Genomic DNA, 19,604 nt, shown 5'->3' with positions numbered 1-19,604 from the left:
TACATGGTGGAATGGAGTAGCTCATGCGCGTGGCGCAGAAGCTGCTTCCAGCATACTCTGGGAGGAATTTAAGGATCTCTTGACGCGAGAATTCTGCCCTCCCAACGAAGTTAAGCGCCTGGAGGAAGAATTTTGGAATCTTAAGCAGTACAGCGGAGAAGCGCGCGAATACGCGACGCGCTTCCACGAGCTAAGCTTACTGGTCCCTCACCTTGTTACCCCTTCACGCCGAGCAATCGAGAAATTCCTTGGGGGTCTCCCCATGGAAATTCAAGATTCTGTATGGGCCAGAAACCCAGTTACCCTCTCTGACGCATTGAGTTGGCCGCTGTGCTCAGCGACAACCATGTCAGAGCAGGAACCCTGTTCCTGCGGGGAACTGAGAAGACCAAACTCACCAAGACTGCCCCTGAACCAACAGAAACCAAACCAGAACCCTCAAACCGTAACAACCTCAAGCGCAGGCGCAAAGCCTATGCGCTTACCAACCCGCCCATTGTCCAGCAACCCGCATACCAACCTCCAGTTTATGCGCCTAACCCACTGTCAGCCTACCCAACTCCCCCTGTAGTTCACAACTATGCCCTAACCAATCCCGCACTCCCTGCCCCGCCACCTAAGAAACCTTACACAGGAAACCAACCCCTTTGCCCAACCTGTAGACTTCACCACCCAACTCAGACCCCGTGTCGACAATGTAACCGATGTGGCCGCATTGGTCACTCAACCGAATACTGTAGAGTCCCTCCCGCCAACCCAATTGCGCCAACACCACCAGTCTACCCGCAGAACCCACAATCAATCTACCAAAACCCACGACCCAGGTCGTGCTATAACTGCGGTGATCCCAGTCATTTCCGGAACGCGTGCCCGAGACTACAAGTGCAAATCACACAAGCGAATCCGGTGAACCAGATTTCGAACCAAGTGACGCGTGGACGAGCTTTTAACATAACCGCGCACCAAGCGCAAGCGAATAATGACGTAGTTAATGGTACATTTTTGCTTAACGGATTTTATGCTTCTATACTTTTTGATACTGGCGCCGATCGAAGTTTTATCTCTCGCGCCTTCGAGCAGAAGCTTGCGCGACCGCGCAACGACTTAAAAGAAGATTTTTCAGTTGAATTGGCTAATGGTGAAACTGTTTTAATAAACTCAGTGATTAAAGATTGTACGCTTAACCTTAACGAAAACGATTTTCTGATCGACCTCATCCCCATGCCTCTTGGAAGCTTTGATGTTATCATTGGTATGGACTGGCTCTCGAAGAATCGCGCCGAAGTTATTTGCGCCAAGAAGTTGATTCGCATTCCTCGAGAAAATGGTGATCTTCATATTTACGGCGAAAAACCCTCCCGCGGTCTTAAACTTATGTCTTGCGCCGAAGCCCGAAGACTCATGCGGAAGAAGTGTGTTGCATTCTTAGCCCATGTGGTTAAACCTGCTGAAGAGAAGAAGCTTCGCGATATCCCTGTTGTGCGTGATTTCCCTGAAGTTTTTCCTGATGATCTTCCTGGTATCCCTCCCGCTCGTGAAGTCGAGTTCCGTATTGATCTTGTCCCTGGTGCTTCCCCCGTAGCTAAATCTCCTTACCGTCTTGCGCCCGCTGAGATGCAAGAATTGGCAAGCCAACTTCAAGAGTTGACTGCTAAAGGATTCATTCGCCCTAGCTCTTCGCCCTGGGGTGCTCCGGTGTTGTTCGTTAAAAAGAAAGATGGATCGTTTCGCATGTGTATTGATTACCGCGAGTTGAACAGACTCACCATTAAAAACCGGTATCCCTTACCGCGTATTGACGACCTCTTTGATCAACTCCAAGGTGCCTCTTGTTTCTCGAAGATTGATCTCCGCTCTGGCTATCACCAGTTGCGCATCCGCGATGAAGATGTCCCGAAGACTGCTTTTCGAACTCGTTATGGCCATTTTGAATTCTTGGTCATGTCCTTCGGTTTAACCAATGCACCCGCCGTTTTCATGGATCTAATGAATCGGGTGTGTAGGCCTTTCTTGGATAAATTCGTGATTGTGTTTATCGATGATGTTCTGGTGTATTCTAAGACCAAGGCCGAGCATGAGCAACATCTCCGATTGGTGTTGCAGAAGCTTAGAGCTGAGCAACTCTATGCTAAGCTTTCCAAGTGTGAATTCTGGTCTGATGAAGTACAGTTTCTTGGTCATGTTGTTAACAAGATGGGTATTCATGTCGACCCATCCAAGATTGAAGCAATCAAGAACTGGATTACGCCATCCTCTCCTTCTGAGATCCGTTCCTTTCTGGGCTTAGCTGGTTACTACCGGCGATTCATTTCGAACTTCTCGAAGATCGCTTTGCCTTTAACAGCTCTAACGCACAAAGGTAAACCATATATTTGGGGCTCGAAGCAAGAAGAAGCCTTTCTAACGCTCAAGCGTTTGTTGTGTGAAGCTCCTGTTCTTGCGCTACCTGAGGGTAATGATGATTTTGTCGTGTATTGCGATGCATCCAACCAAGGTCTCGGTTGTGTTCTTATGCAACGAGGCAAGGTTATCGCTTACGCATCAAGGCAACTCAAGGTTCATGAAAAGAATTATACAACTCACGACATCGAGCTTGGTGCAGTTGTTTTTGCCTTGAAGATCTGGAGACACTACCTTTATGGTACTAAGTGTATCCTCTACACTGACCATAAAAGCCTTCAGCATATCTTTGATCAAAAGGAACTCAACATGAGGCAACGCCGATGGAACGAACTCATCAGCGATTACGATTGTGAGATCCGGTATCATCCTGGTAAGGCTAATGTGGTAGCCGATGCGCTCAGCCGAAAACCCTGCCAGCTTAACTGTATTTTGCCGCGCACGCAGCTTCACTTCGCGCCGATTCAAAGCGACCTTGAATCGCGTATTCGTGACGCGCAGCGCGCATCCATCAGTAATGGTAACCTTCGCGCCGAGTTAGCGTGTGGCGCGGAAGCGCATTTTGTCCCTAATCTGAGTGGAATTCTCTGCTATCTCAATCGCATCTGGATTCCCTTTGATGAGAATCTTCGCGCTGATATCCTGAGTGAAGCGCACAAATCTCGGTATTCTATTCATCCTGGCGCTGATAAGATGTACAAGGATTTGCGCATAACTTATTGGTGGCCCGGTATGAAAAAGGATATTGCTGTGTTCGTAGCTAAATGCCTGACTTGTTCTAAAGTAAAAGCTGAACACCAACGCCCATCTGGTTTGCTCGAACAACCAGAAATTCCTACGTGGAAATGGGAATGTGTAGCGATGGACTTTATTACCAAGTTACCTTTGACAGCAAGCAAACATGATAGCATTTGGGTAATAGTGGATCGATTGACTAAGTCTGCTCACTTTCTGCCCATTCGTGAAAACTACCGTGTTGAGCAACTCGCGCAGCTTTATGTCAAGGAAATTGTCTGCCGCCATGGTACTCCTTTGAGCATCATATCCGATCGCGATGGCCGTTTTATATCTCGCTTTTGGAAATCTCTCCAATTTGCGCTAGGAACTCGCTTGGACATGAGTACGGCATATCATCCTCAGACTGACGGTCAGTCTGAGCGAACTATTCAAACTCTTGAGGATATGCTCCGATCTTGTGTTCTTGATTTTGGAGGTAATTGGGATTCGCACCTGCCTTTGATCGAGTTCTCTTATAATAACAGCTATCATTCCAGTATTGGTATGGCCCCATTTGAAGCACTTTACGGTCGTAAGTGCCGCTCCCCGATTTGTTGGAGCGAAGTGGGTGAAACTCAAATCACAGGACCCGAACTTGTTCAAGAGACAACCGATAAAATCGCCAAGATCCGTGATCATCTGCTGACTGCCAGGAGCCGACAGAAGAGTTACGCAGATCGTAGGCGAAAGCCTCTCGAATTTCAAGTTGGTGATCTTGTTCTCCTCAAAGTGTCGCCTTGGAAAGGTGTTGTCCGCTTTGGGAAGAAAGGTAAGCTTGCTCCTCGTTATGTTGGTCCATTCAAGATTCTCGCGCGTGTGGGAAAAGTTGCCTACAGACTTGACCTGCCGCCCGCGCTCAGTAATGTGCATCCAACGTTCCATGTATCCAATCTCAAGAAGTGTTTAGCTGACGAGAACCTTCACATTCCACTTGATGAAGTTCAAATTGATGAATCTATGCATTTCGTTGAGAAGCCTGTTGAGATTATGGATCGCGAGGTTAAGCAAACCAAGCGCAGTCGTATCCCTATCGTGAAAGTTCGCTGGGAGTCCAAGCGCGGAGCCGAGTTTACATGGGAAAGGGAAGATCAAATGAAGATCAAGTACCCGCACCTGTTCTCTGCGCAACCTACTTCGAGATAAATTTCGGGACGAAATTTCTTAAAGTAGGGGAGACTGTGACATCTGCCCGATCCGACCCGACCCAGGTACCCGTTTCTCTGACCCGATCTCTTTCTTTTATTATTTAATATTTATACTTATATTTTATTTTTAATAATAATAATATATATTTCCTTCCCGCCTCTTTCTCTCTCTTTCTTTCCGCCGTCCCCTCCCTCTTCCTTCTCTCTTTCCGCCTTCTTTTCCCTCTTGTCGCCGTCCCGCCCTTACGCCTTGTTTCCCTCTTTTTCTAACTCTTTGCTTGTCCTTTGGTTCTTCCCGCCTAAGGATGTCTGCAGCTCCACGCGCCAGACTCCTTACATGGAAGCCTGCGTGAAGACATCTTGTTCCTGCGATGCGTGAAGAGAACTCTTCTCGCAGCGCGCTAAGAATGCATGTTCTTCCCGCAATGCGCTAAGAATGTATGTTCTTCCCGCGATGCGCTTAGAATTCTAGTTCTTCACGCAGCACGCTAAGGATTTGTGATTCTTCCCGCAGTGCGCTAAGGATTGTTGTGCCAACCTTCCCGCTCACGCACTCAGCCTTCCCGCGCTTAACCCTTGTATCTTCTGTTTATTCTAGCCGTTTGCTTTTGTAAATGTCTTTTCTTCTGAGCTGTTGACCTAACCTATCTAATGTCTGAATAGTTACTTTCGGCGCAGCATGCGTACCAACCCCATTGGTTGGTAGAAAAAGTGACTGACATTATCTTTTGAGATCTGCTTTTCCATGCTTTAACCAGTAACTTTATCTGTCCTCTCCCATGCCTTTTTCTGAATCCTGTCAGCCTTTTCCTCTTTTTCCCTGCTACCATATCTTTTGATATCTTTACTTTTCAGAACTTTTTACTGTTGATATCTTTTCTTTTACTTTTGGAGATCTTTTCTAGGGTTTGTGTCCCCTAGGGTTTGCCTATATATAGTACTATTTTCTTAACACTTCACACACTACACTTATTCTCTTCCTCCCTTTTTGCTCTCTGCCGTTGTTCTTCAGCCGCCTCCCTCCTCTCTTGCCTCCGTTTTCTCCTCTCCTCTGCCCTGTTTTCCGGTAATATATTATATATAATAACTTATTAATTATGCTAACTTATAATCAAGACTTAAAACAAATCATTAAAACAATAATCTTGTTTATAGGTTAACTTGTGCTTGTTTAAAGTTGGTTCTTGCTTTATCTATCATCGCATCTTTATCAAGTGAGTAATCTCGTACCTAATCCCTTTTTGCTTTTAATGTTTTGGGATGTTCATGTGTTCATACAAACTTAGAGTCTTAAACTTGTTTATGAGCTTTAGTCGCGCAGTATCCCATGTGTTGAGGACGTTTACTTGGCTGTTTATTTGTATGTGTGTATCATTAACCGCTTTGTTCGGCCTATTCCGAAGTTTTCATGGTACCATTAGATGAACACGGGAGACCTATCGTTTACGGTTTTCTTTGTTTACACTTGCACAGATGTTTTCTCGTTTTTGTGCTCAATTGGGAGCACGGATTGAACTATGAACTATGAGCTATGATCTATCTAGGCTTGATCACAATCTGATTGCACCCTTGTTAAACACCAGACATACACGTGTTGCGCGCAGATTTATGGCTATCTATGTATTGTATTAAACTTGATTTCTCACCAACACGCAAGTGTTTGACGTTTATTTTAACACATGTTCAGGTTTGCAGTAGCTGTTTTGGAGCTTGTGGACACGTAGGACGTTTTTACTTTTGGACCTAGAATTAAAATGTATCAAGACAAGTTAATGTTGTTTGAATGTTATAATTTATAATATATTGATTTATGTTTGATTTATGTTCTTTATTTTCCCCGCTGCGCGTGCGTGATAAAATGTGTATTAATAAATATTGACACCAATAGTGTCGCGAGTAATGAAGCAATATGTGGCGCCCCGATGTATAATCCGCCTTTGGTCGGGGTGTTACACCTATGGCACAAGCGAGAACTTACCTCAAAAGTGTGAACTATTACTCAAAAGCCAAAACTCGTCATCTTCTTCGCGAACTTATTACATCTAGATCTAATTATGTTGAACTCAATGTTCCAAGGACTATGACGTTTCAAGCTTGTTACTTTATTGATCTACAGGGTCCGATTATCAACCAATGAAGATTCCATGCATAGACCTTAACGAATAACCAAGCTTTAAACGATTTTGACTTTTAAATGGGGCTAACTCTTCCCGATCAATTTAAGGATGATTCTAGTTGTTGCAGATGATTTCCGCTTACCAATCTCTTTAGAATTTGATCCTCTACGGAATGGTATGCTTGAATGTTGACACCAAACCTGAAGCGCAAACCCAAATGCTCTTTCTCTCTTTAGTTTTCTCTCTCTACGGTTTCTTGATGAACAAGTCAATTAAAGGAAGGTGGCTGGACTTGCATAGGGTTTCTTTCCATCCTTTGATATTTACAATTACACCCCACATAACTTCTTGTTTTTGTTTTACTCATAACAAAATTCATAGACCCTTAAACACATAACCCACTACTATAATATAAATAATAAATACCTGATTTTATTATCGAATAATGGTATGTTACAAAGCTATATGAGAAGAAAAGAAGATATGCATACAATGATTGCTATCATGATGATGATGAGCTAGCTAGAGCTGACAAGATCGAGTGGACCAGCTAATAATAATGGCCTGGTTGACCGAGGGGTAGATTGAAAGAAAGAAAGAAGGCAAGGTGAGCGATCCAAGGATAAAAGTGAAAGAAATGGAGGCGTTAATTGGAATCAAGGATTTAGATGTACAAATCAAGATTAAGGGGACAATATATGATTAATAATCAAGAGGAAACTAGTATAGATAACAATTAAGTAAGGAAAAAAAAAGTCTAATTTTAGGGTCAAGCTAATTGTGATGTTTATATATAGAGTTTAGTATTTATTTATTTGCAGTTTCAGTTGTTAGAGTAGGAAACAAGTTATTGTAGTATAGGGTCTCATCAAGTTAAACTTTTATTTGTAATTTTTATTTTAATAAATAAGAAAACAGTCGTGAGAGTTAATCACAAAATATAGGTGTTATTTTGTGTATTTGATATCGATCTATTGGCTGATAAAGTCATATTTATGATTCTTGCAAAAAAGATACTCTATCATTTATCAATACAGGAATACCATTTGAAAACAAACATCCTACTAACCAAATAATAATGTGTTTCGTACGTATTCTAAAACCACGCGATCTAAGCCAGACCCTTAAAATTATGCACTATTGTGGAATTTATGAATATAGCCAGATGTATATTATTCACATATATGATTGATAGCATAATGCAATTGTAGCTTGCCGACAAAAACAGACAAAACATCACCACCTTTAAGGACACACAATCTTATTTAGTAATTATGTTTTTTCTATTTTGTTACTCGATCTTTTTCATCAACGATTCATAACCATGGATTGATCAATTAGTAAGTTGGTTAATGAATCCTTAGAGAACTATATTGGTTAATTAATGGTTGGGGTTGTCGTATAAATGATTGTGGGTTAGTTTTAACTTCTAAAAACTTAATAATGTAACCTTGTCATTAGCACAATTGACATATAATCAATTTTTTTAATATTCTTCAATTGATCCACAAAAAAGCAATCTCAGATGAATAAATACATACAATATTATACATGGCAATACCAATAAATCTAAAATGGTATATAGTTAGGGGAAATAAATTAATAAATATACTAGAAACAATCACTTTTAGCAAATTATAACAAGTTAACAATGAAACAAGAAGTTCAAAGAAAAACCATTTGCTTTAACGTTCTGTTCAACCGCGCACCAGTAGGGAAATCGATCACATATAGATTTAAAAAGAAACATTGATTAAAACAGTAACAAATGAAAAGGCTTTATATTTAATTAAAGCAAACGGATAAGACTATACGTAGTGGGACGACAAGTTTATGATTTTTGGGCGATTTTGGGCGGCAATACCGTCCCCCGGAAGATACTGGGGAGATTTCAGGGGTGGGACGACATACTTTTGTCGCCGGCTTGTGTTTGAAGACTGCTGACGTGTCGATCAAGTATTGGGGGTGGGGCGATTTGTGGCTACAACCCCCCTCCCCCCCCCCCTCCCTGCATATCGTCCCCCTCAGCCACGTGTCAAAAATCCCCCCCCCCCCCTCCAACCCCCATTTTGTAGCCCTCCACTACACATAACCTAATATGTATATGTGTACATTTACTCTAGTATAAATGTTAACTAGGGTTGTTTGGCCGGTTGATTCGGTAGGGATTCACTCATAGAAAACTGAGCAGTTTCCTACATCAATTTGCTTAGAAAATTCATAGGAAACAGTCGTTTTCGTGTAATTCTCGACTAAGACATTTTGTTCAGAAAAAGCCCCCTGGGAAACTACTTTCAAAGCAATTCACGACCAAGACTTCCTTCCATTTCCTACGTTTGCAGCAGTTTTCCTACCAACGTGTTTTGCGGTCATATTTCCTACTAGTAGCATTTGCAACTACCAATGCTTTTTGGACCGGTTTACTACCAATCATGTTTGCGATCAGTTTTCTACCGAACCTGTTTTAAGACCATTTTCTTACGAACACTGAGTTCAACTTTTCCTACAAATAATGTTTTAAGTAAAAAAAACAAAAATTACGAGCTATTTGGGCTTAAAACACAGAAAAAAATCTAATAAATATCTTGTTTAGGAAAACAATACAACTATAAAGTCCGGTTTACTTAATACAATACGTAATGTTTACGATAATAAACCTAAAATATGATTCATAAGGGAGGTGGATGATTGCCAATTAATTTTCATCTCTTTCCTTTGCTGCCTTCATTCATCTTCCATTTTTTATTCATTCATCTTCCATTTAGCTCTTTATATATTCTATCTGGAATCGCAAGTCCAGTATAAAGTTTTGTTAACAATCATGCACATACGCATACGCATATCTTTATGGCGTTTGTTTGATCGGTCATCCTTGTTGGGATTATCCTGCGGTGAATCTAGCAACTCTAGATCATTCCCCACCTTTAACAGCACTATAGCATCATAAAGCGAGATAAAGAAATAAAGGATGTAATCTCATAAAAAGAATAAGGAATTAAAATAATATGATATTTATCTATTCGTGAATTAAATAATAAGTAAAGGCTATTTGGTAGCCTCTTAATGGTCTTAAACGATCATGTTACACATTTTAATGGTTTATGAAACCTCATAATTGTCAGTTAGGATTCAGAAATATACCGAATGATTCAGATTCATAGGCTACCTTTTAATTAGTCAGATCTCCTATTGACTTAGCATAAGATTACCAAATAACTCCTAAGAAATATAATACAGGTTAAACAAGCAAGAGTGGTCTTATGTGCATTTAAACTTTCAGAAGTTTGACTTAAATATTCGCCTTCGCTATCGTGACGTGTTTTAAAGCTGTGAGGCGTGATGGTTTGTCTTGGCATGGCAAAGTGGACAATATCATGGTCTAGTTATGCTGGATTGTTACACAAAAAGGTTAAATACTAAGATGGCCTCCAATATTCGTATTTTATAATACACCTATTTATTCATTTTTCAAAATCATTGATTATATATAACTAAATAACGATTGACAAGAAAATGTTGGTGGGTCAGGCCAACTCGATCGACACAAAAAACATGTTTTTGAGTTTTACATGCCATTTTGACTCGTTGCCCAACTTGTTCGGCCCACCCTTTCGAAGTATTGAAACAAAAAATAACCTACTTTAATACTCTTGTTACGTCGGGTCTTAGAATTGTGGGACACATATTGCGCTTTATGATTGATTAAGGATGATTTTCCAACATCTAGAAAACCAACTATTCCAGCCAGTTAAACATTGTATCATGTCTAGTAAGAAAATTATTTGGAGTTTAGGAATTGCATTTATGTCACCCAATAATAAATGTTGAAAACAAAATAGAGACCATCTTGTAATATGCTAGAATTCCTGAGACCCAAGTTATTTTGTATTGTGTACCAAGAAGATGGGTTACACCATTTTGTAAGATAAATACAGATAGGAAAAAGGGTGAGTAAATAGCACTTTGACCAATATCTACCTAGATGTAACAATTTCAATTTATTACATAAAATGGTTGGTTTAGGCTGTATTTTAGAACTTTGATCAATATCTACCGTAAACTGATGCAGATCGAGTTACCAGCGCGTCCCCATCGTGGTTTAAGCTGTATGTTAGAACTTTGACCAGTATATACCGTAATGAACCAAAGTGATGCAGATCGAGTTCCCGGTGTATCTTTATACAACATGCGGGGTGATTGTCGCTAGCATAATATTTAAAAAAAAATAATCTATCTCCTAAATATTAAAAAAAAAAAGATCTTATATTTAATAGAGTTGAGTGCTGCTAAAAATTCAGTAATGTCTAAAAGGTACAGAAAGCTACAAGGAAACAGCATGTGCCCTAAGGGGTAAGTACGGGTTAATGTTGAAATAACTAGAACATGATTTGAAATAAATTATACCACTTGGGGTAATATGAAATAAAGCATCACGGATACGTTGATATAAATTTTAAAACATCTAAGCAAAAAAGAAAACACAATGCTAAGATAATATAACACAATATTGAAAAATAAAACCTCGTTTAAAAATCGTACTCGGTTCAAAACACTTAAAAACGTGTTTTATTTTCATTATTAAATTAAGAACGTTCTCAAATTAATGATAAAAGAAATACTCGATTTTATGGTGTAATTTTTTATTAGATGGCTTTACATATAAAAGGTCATTAGTATTTAATAAAAAAATATTCGATAAAAGCCAACATTGATATCCCAATATTACCAATAAAAAAATATTCGATAAAAGCCAACATTGATATCCCAATATTACCATTTTGTTCATTGATTCAAAGTTTTGCTGATATGGAGTTATGGACGCTTTAGATCATTTCACCAATTATATCTTTTGATCATAAATGGAACATAATTTTGTCAAATTTTTTTATATTTCACCCTAGCCGTACTTAATATTACTAATATCATATATTATTATTAGTTCTCTTAATAATAATAAGTAAAAATTTAAAACTTTTATATTGAAACTTTCACCAAATAACTATACCTCCTGTGTTTAAGCCTTTTAAATACATACTTGAATGATTTTAATTAATATATTACCCTTTAGAATCATGTATCAAAAACAGCTCTGTCACAAATTTTTTGACATACAGATACAACGCTATCGAGCACGCATCCCAAGAATCCTAAGCCTCTAAGTGGTAGTCCTCGTTATAGACATTCTGTCGAGTACCATTTCTCAGTCATACTAATCTTCTCCTCGGTCCCCATTGTATTGGTTGATAACATCCATATATGCGATCAACAATGCCATGACTTCAGGTTTACACATGTGGAGAATGCCTGATGGGAGATTCGTCGGATCAGTGATCTGTGGAATCACTCAGTGCCTGGTCTTCTCATGGGTGATGGCTTGGATGAAATAATGATTATTTTTTGTAGTAAACTGCAGTTGTTGGATCTTGGAAACTGAGAGGCTAGGTTCGGTGTTCTATTGAGTGTGGTTCGTTTAGTCATGCTCTTGCGTATCTATTCATGGTGGTGTGAGCTGATTTCAGGCTGTCTAGACTTAATAGTGGAACCAGAGACCTCAACTAGCATGTTCTTATGGATACATGGCTCCTAATAACAAACAGGGTTGTTCACGAGCCGAGCCGAGCGAAGGCTTGCTCGTTGCTTGGCTCTTTACAACCGAACCGAACGGCTGAAATTCGAACTGAGCGGAAAAACCAAACAAGCCAAAATCAAACCGAGCATTTTTCGATCGAATATCAAACGATTTCGGGCATTTTTTATTTCTTTTTCACTTTAAAAGTTTTAACAAGAAACAAGTTTGAAGGCTGTAAATAATATATTTGTAAACAAATTAGTAGTTTTTAGAAAAACATATAATAGGTTATAAATTTTCAGGAGAAAGAAGTTTGAAATGAGATATAATAAACATGTAAATAAACTTTTAGTATTCTGAAAACTTAAATCAAACTAATAAAACTATAAAATTAACGGAATAGGAAAATATTTATAGGGTTTAAAAAATTGTATACCTATATTTTATGTTTTGTTGTCTATATATTTATATATTTGTTCATATATAATTATATATAAACTAAATTAAAAATATTCGAGCCTAACCGAACTGAGCAGACCTTTGCTCGTTGTTTGGCTCGTTTACAAAACGAACCGAGCAGAGCGGCTTGTTTACAATCGAGCAAAAAAACGAGCGAGCATTTTCCGAGCGAGTTTGTGCGTCGAGCGGTTTGGACAGCCCTAAATTTACAAATAATGATTTCTGCTTCTATGTTTTAAGGGCTAACCGTATAAAGTAACCAACTTTGTTCTGTTTTTATGACAAAACTAACAAATAAGATGTCCAGTTTGGATTAATACAGAACCGGCATCAGATCAAAGGATTACTGAGAAGAGTGACATCTACATATATTGAACATTACTCTTAGAGGCAAGAATAATTTGCGATATTTTTTATGTTCACTATTAAATTCGTAGTAACTAAAAGAAATACAGCTTATCAATTTAGTGAAACAGGTAGGATCCTCCCAAACTAGTGTCGTGTAGTCAACACAGTAGGGCCCACAACAGTAGTAAGCAGAGGCTGGTATGGTGGTACCTCTCAAAGACTTAAGGCGGATGCTCGGATTGTAACCTTTTCAAGATGAAATTAATAACTCCCCAATTAAAGCCACGGTATTGAAGCCATGTGATGATTCTTGATTTTTGTTTTTCAGTTGGGAGATCTTTAGCACGAGTCCATTGCTTTGAAGCTTGTGTAAATAGATGGTCAAACGAGGCCTTTGATAATCCAAATCTTGAAACTTGATCATCACCGATGGGTTCACCGTCTTCCAAAACCGATTTTATTGTCCTTTTTGGCCAGAGCCTAAAAGGAACAGACACACCCCATAAGAAATAAGCATATGTTGGTTTAGGGAGATATAGTGCATACTAATGATACATTGAAACAATATATAATATAAAAAAGGTTGGTTCTGTTATAATTTATAACTTCAGGCAGTAGATATAATCACAGGAAGAACAGCTTACTTGTTTGATTCTACGAGGACCCCAGCTTGACAAAGACCATCTTGACCGAGAAAATGCTTCAGCATACAACAAATCATTGATCAACCCCCTGAAACAAACTTGATAAGTCAAGAAAATCTTAAAAGTTAAATCAAGATTCGTGGTACTGATCATGCACCTGTTCTGAAAGTCGGAGATCACAGCATTGACAACTTCAGGGGAGAATTTCTTTCCTGATAATTTCTTCTTCAGCTCAACCATTGTATATGCTCTGAAAACACAGAGTGTAGTAAAATTAAATGGTGTAAACTAGAGTGGTAAATGAGCTGAGCCGCTCGAGAGCTAGCGACATCGGCTCATTAACCCCGAGCTTAAACGAGCTTGAGCTTTTATTAAGGCCCATTTAATACATGAGCTCGAGCCCCAGCTTCACAAATAGATCCCGAGCCGGCTCATGAGTCTAAACAAGCTTTTCATTTATATATTATAACTATTATATATAAACTTTTTGATAGAAAGAGTTAGATAATATATTACATTATATATATAAATAATAAATACAATATATCCAAATAATTATAAAAATAATTAAACAAATGAGCTGAGCTAGAGTTCGAGCCCTCCTAATTTAAAACGAGCTGAGCCCGAGCTCTATATTTGCACCCCTACGGGAAATCAAAGAAAATCTATGAGGGAGAATACACTCTATATTTGCTTGGTTTTGGGATACAATGAATAAATGATTTAAGAATTATTTTACCATCTATGTAAAACTGACTAGAAGCAACCACTATAACACAATTCCACACCTATAAAACTAAATCATGATCAAATAAGTTGTAATGATCAAAGCACCACGCTAGTAGACGATCTAAAGCATGTTATAAAGAAATGTAGTTAGCCTATACGAAGATAAATGACTACCCGTATTGAGTGCAAACGCATCAATAACCTCGATATAAATGCTAATAAAATAGTTAGGATCTGCATTATAAATGTGACAGGGATTCTCGAAGCATTATGAAACTCTAGTTCATCTGCAAGGATTCTAACCTTGCAGCAAGCAATCTAATTGCTGTATTCTCTGCCTTTTCTTTATTTTCACTAGGTTCAGTTGATAGATGCTCGGCCTCATATTCTCCATTATGAGAGTCAAGTTCATCCAAACTATCCTCATGACCTTCCATTGCATCAAGTTCATGAACTTCTTCCACAGAATTCGATTCCGCAGATCTCCATTTATAAGTATGCTCCAACACGTCTGATCTCACAGACGAATTACAAACTATCTTTCCTTTAGATTTTAAATTACCTGTTGACATACACCAAATCAACTCTGGTGACCAGTTTTCTCATATTTTCATGTCAAATATAGTGTTTTGCTATACTACAAGAGGTGTTAAATGGATCGTGTCGTGGGTTGACGGATCCGACCCGACACGAACCCGAGCATGACTCGAAGTTGAAAATCATGACAGACACGTAAACCCAAACACGAAGCCATATTCGTGGGTTGACCCGAACACGGCCCGTTTGGCCCGAAAGTTTTTACCTTTTAGTTTTTTCACATATTGATATTAATACTTTATATTTACATTTTTACAACAAAAAATAAAAATTTATTAACGAAAATTACATTTTAATTATAAAATCTTACGTTAATTTTCTTTTTAGTTTTAATTTGGTATAAGATACCCAACCAATTTATATAAAAGTATAAAACACAATTTTAAAAACGTAAATGGGTAATACGCGTCAGCCAACGAACCATCCGAGTTAACCATAACCAGACGTGTCTAGATAAACGGGTCCATAGGTTCAATTCGAAGTGGTCCCAAACCCGCAAATATTCGTGTCAATGTCAAAAACTCACACCCCTAACTAAGAGAGCAGAACCAATCCAAAATTAGACACTTATTGTATAATTTACACATTAACTTAAACCCTAGAAACAGAGATGCATACCCGACTTAAAATTCAGTGAGTTTTCGTCCAAATAAAATCCTATCCTGGACCTATCCCGATCGTTTGAACAATTAGCATTCATTAAATCGTCATTTTCTTTGCTTTCACTAGGTTCAGTTGCTAGATGTTGGACCTCATATTCTCCATTATGAGAGTCAAGCGCATCTGGAACACCCTCAAGACCTTCCATTGCATTAGATTCATGAAGTTCTTCCATAGAATTCGATTCTGCAGATCTCCATTTATAACTATGCTCCAACACATCCAATCTCACAGATGAATTATGAACTTTCTTTCCTTTAGATCTTAAATTACCTGTTCAAAATACACCAAATCTACTTCAGTTACTATTTTCATCGCATTTTCATGTCCAAATGGTGTTTTGCTGCCATACTATGGTTGTAACAGTCGTGCCTAGGCGCTGATCACTCAACGAGTAATCCCCGAGTACTCCCTGACTAAGGCCGAGTGCATAGCGAGTCATCCCCAAGTACTCCCCGACTAAGGCCGAGTACTTAGCGAGTCATCCCGAGTACTCCCCGACTAAGGTCAGGTGCTCGCAAGTCGCAACTCCCCAGTCGACCGAGTTGGCAGCGCCTAGCGACTTCTGCAACCAAATTACCACCCAGTGTTGTAAAAATCACAATTAGGCACCAATTAATCGGAAATCGGAAGACTACCGATTCAATTTCTCTAATTAGCCCATAAATCAGTACCACCCAAAATGGGTCAAAAACTGGTCAAATTTAGGTGAGAATCGGTCAAAATGGGTCAAACTTTGTCAAATTTTGGTGAGAATTGGTCAAACTTCGGTCAAAATCTTTAAGTATTTGAAAAACTATACCTATTTTGAAATTTGCATATAAAACTTCAATCCAATCACCGACCAGCGCCTTCTCGACTTAAACCAAATTTGGAAACCTATGGCATCAACTTAAACCCTAGAAACAGAAGTGCATACCCGACTTAAAATCCGGCGACTTCTCGCCCAAATACGATCCAATCCCGGACCTCTCTCGATCATTCGAAAACTTATCATTCACCAAATCAACACTTCCGTATCGATGCAATTCGAATGCTTCGGGTTTCTTCGAAATTGAATCAGGCTCGTTAGGTTTATTCAAATTAGAGGATCTCTTAGGAACGTACCTAACCGGAAAATCCGTATTCGAACAACATCGAATAATAATCTTCGTTTCCCTCCTAAACACACATTCAAAATTAACACATTCATAAACAATTAAGCAGAGTTTATAGGCAAGTTATACGAATTAAAGGTAAACAAATGAATAATGAACAATAATAATTTACCAGGGCTTTAAGAACACTCGTGACTGAAGCTCAAATGCTTTAAGGTACATCAATTTTCCCGCCACAATCGCCATTGTCATTGAGGTTTCTTCGGATTTGAAAGAACATAATAATTATATAAAAAGCCCTAATTACCGAAACCTGTTTTATGTTGCCGTTTTCTATTTCTGGTTTAACTTTTTGACGAATTAGCCCTTGTAGTTTTTAAGGGTTGGCGGTACATACCCCGACTCGTGCTTTCGTGGGTGTTTATCGATTTGGTTTTCGGGTTATTCACTTCTGTGCTATTGTAGAGAGTATGTAGCACCCTCAATGCAAGAGGCGGATGAAGGACGGTGTCGTTGGGTTGATGAGCGTTCATTCAGCCACGGCAAAAGTGGCCCATCACTGTTTAAATCTTTTTTTTTAAATTAATTTTTATATTAAACAGTTTTTTTTTAATAACGACTAGTTTTTATTCTAACGTATAGTGATTGTGATTTTCATAGCGAAAACACTTTGTGTTTTGTGTTGGTCTTATCCTTTGTTGGTAATTAGATTTATTGATCAACTAGTTATTCTACCTCGTGCGTTGCGCCAGGCAGCTGGCACAACCCCAACATTGAAACGCAGGCATTGGTAAAACCCAAGCAATACGGCGATGAGTCGACACGAATTCAATCAGTATCGGCTGCGTTCGTTAAGATATAGATATTATTGGTAAAATTTGAACATTAAAACCCAAATATTAATTCGTCAAATTAGCATATAAGAAAACAAATATTTAAGACGATGTGTATTTGGTTGGCAAACCCGGGCGGTGGTAAAACCCAAGCGTTGTGGTCCCGAGCATTGAGGCGGTAACTTGACATGAATTTGGTCGATTTTGGTTATGTACATTATGGTACGGAACTAAAAAAAGAAAACAAATATAAAAATTGAGATGGACCAACAACCATTTTATTTATTTATTTTTCTTTTTTTGGGTGGGGGGTGGTGTCTGTCGGTAAACTTGAACATTGGTAAAACTTGAGCGTTGTCTGCCATGAGCTTTAAATAAGGTCATGGGTCTGCGTGAACTTGGTCAGTTTGATCGGTTCACATTACTTGAGCGTTGTCGGTACCGGAACTAAAACAAAATAAATTAGGGTCTGTTTGGTACGTGGTAATGGAATAGACGAGGGAATGGATTGAGGAATGGAATGAGCCATTATCATTCCATCATCATGTTTGGTTAACTATTGGAATGAAATAAATAATTACTTAAGTTATGTTTGGTAGATGGAAAAAAACGAAGTAATGGAATAAACTTCATTTAAATGACAAAAATGCCCATGCATTAAAATTAACGTTTACATCAATATCCAATTAAAATTCATAATAATATATTAAAAAAATTAAATATTTTTAACTCACAAAATTTAAAATCATTAAATAAGTTTCCAACTAAAATGAACATCAAAACATCCAAAAGTTTATGAAAAAAAAATCATCCAGAATTTTACCAACTCACAAAAAAAAGTAAAAATAATCCAAAAGTCAACATATATCATGTCAAGTGGTATCGTCAAGCATGTTCCTAACCCATTCAAGTTTGCGTTCTTGATTAACCTTAAAAAAGATTACCATCAACTCCTCATTTTGTGCGAGTTTACATACAGCCTTGTCACACTCACGGGTAGCTAAACCCACAACTTTGTTCATCTCTTCAAAAAGGTTATTGCGCAATTCCTCTCTATTGCTCTCCGTTCCAAAAACTCTCTTGAATGTCTCTGTAGCCCCCCTAATCTCCGCACCAATTATTTCTGCTGACTCTTTCAAGCTGCTCATTAAAGGATCTCAACTGTTGCGTCTTTTTCTCTTTCGTTGTGTACTTGATTCATCTTTGGAAACAACATATGAAGGGCTGTTTAGAGGCTGATCAATATCTATATCATCCAATCCATCTCCGGTAGCATGTTGTGCCTTGTTTAAGTCAGACAATATATCAGCAGCCGTTTGAGCATCCCTTCCATTTGCTCGATCCTTGCCAAATACAACACATAAGTCCCAATAATGAGGAAATTTCTTTCCTCTCCATTTCGCTGCGTTTTTATGCATCTAACAAGCCACATCATCATGATCGAGGTTAAAAAAAATATAAAAAATAATAATGTATAAAACAATTACTATAAAAAAAACTACAATCATAAATGATTATACACTACCTGTATATAAGCTTGCCAAACAGGCGGGGGAGCGTCAAGCATGTCGTTATTGTAATCCCAGCCAAAACCACTATGCACAGCAGACCAATCATTCTTCATTGTTTTTATACGCGACTCGATATGTGGCTTTGCTTTTATGCCAGCTTTAGGAAGTAAAATTGCTAGTTGTAGCTCCACTGCATTGAAGAAGCCAGGTTTAAACCCATTATCTGATTTGTAATTAGAACCTGAGTTGAGCACATCGAGCATGACTGCAACAAGCTTCTCGTCTTCCTTTTCAACCCATTTTGTTTTGTTTCTTCCTGGGCCCTTTTCAGAATCAAGCTATGAGTCCATATCTTCACACCAAACACATCAAATAAAACATTTAAATATTGTACAGATAGCAAACATAAGATGACACATAAAACTTTCAAATTTATTCATATGAAGTCCATTTTGATAAACATTACCAAAATAACATAACTAAAAACATAATGATCTAAACAATTCAATGATGTCTAGATGTCCATGCATTAAACATAGATGTTGCCAAATTTTGTCTAAAGTTTGTCCATTCATTCGAGGTCCCAATTGTTGTTATATGCTTCACATGTGAGCCAAGATCTTCGTCATCCACATCATTATTTGTGTCAATAAATTCTTCATCATCAAGAGGATCATATGGCATTTCTGTTCGAATAAAGTTATGCATAAGACAACAT

At 38.4% G+C, this 19,604-nt stretch overlaps 1 protein-coding gene and 1 pseudogene across 1 annotated transcript; both read right to left on the bottom strand.

The window, feature by feature from the left end:
* Positions 1–13,250: 13,250 nt before the first annotated feature.
* On the bottom strand, positions 13,251–16,827 carry LOC143591094 (uncharacterized). The gene is made up of 7 exons (XM_077071406.1): positions 16,715–16,827; positions 16,365–16,606; positions 15,473–15,718; positions 14,492–14,750; positions 13,617–13,709; positions 13,460–13,547; positions 13,251–13,295 (listed from the first exon to the last, which is right to left on the bottom strand). Exons 1-7 carry the CDS (start codon positions 16,792–16,794, stop codon positions 13,251–13,253), a joined length of 1,053 nt encoding a protein of 350 aa, XP_076927521.1. The 5' UTR covers positions 16,795–16,827.
* Positions 16,828–18,219: 1,392 nt separating this feature from the next.
* On the bottom strand, positions 18,220–19,236 carry LOC143591095 (uncharacterized; annotated as a pseudogene).
* Positions 19,237–19,604: the final 368 nt, after the last annotated feature.

Source organism: Bidens hawaiensis, unplaced genomic scaffold, assembly GCF_021521415.1.
Source record: "Bidens hawaiensis isolate Kalapana, Puna unplaced genomic scaffold, B.hawaiensis_p1.1 tig00039195_1, whole genome shotgun sequence".
Classification (NCBI taxonomy): domain Eukaryota; kingdom Viridiplantae; phylum Streptophyta; class Magnoliopsida; order Asterales; family Asteraceae; genus Bidens; species Bidens hawaiensis.
The sequence above is the reverse complement of the archived record's forward strand: the minus strand, read 5'-3'. Positions and strand labels throughout refer to the sequence as shown.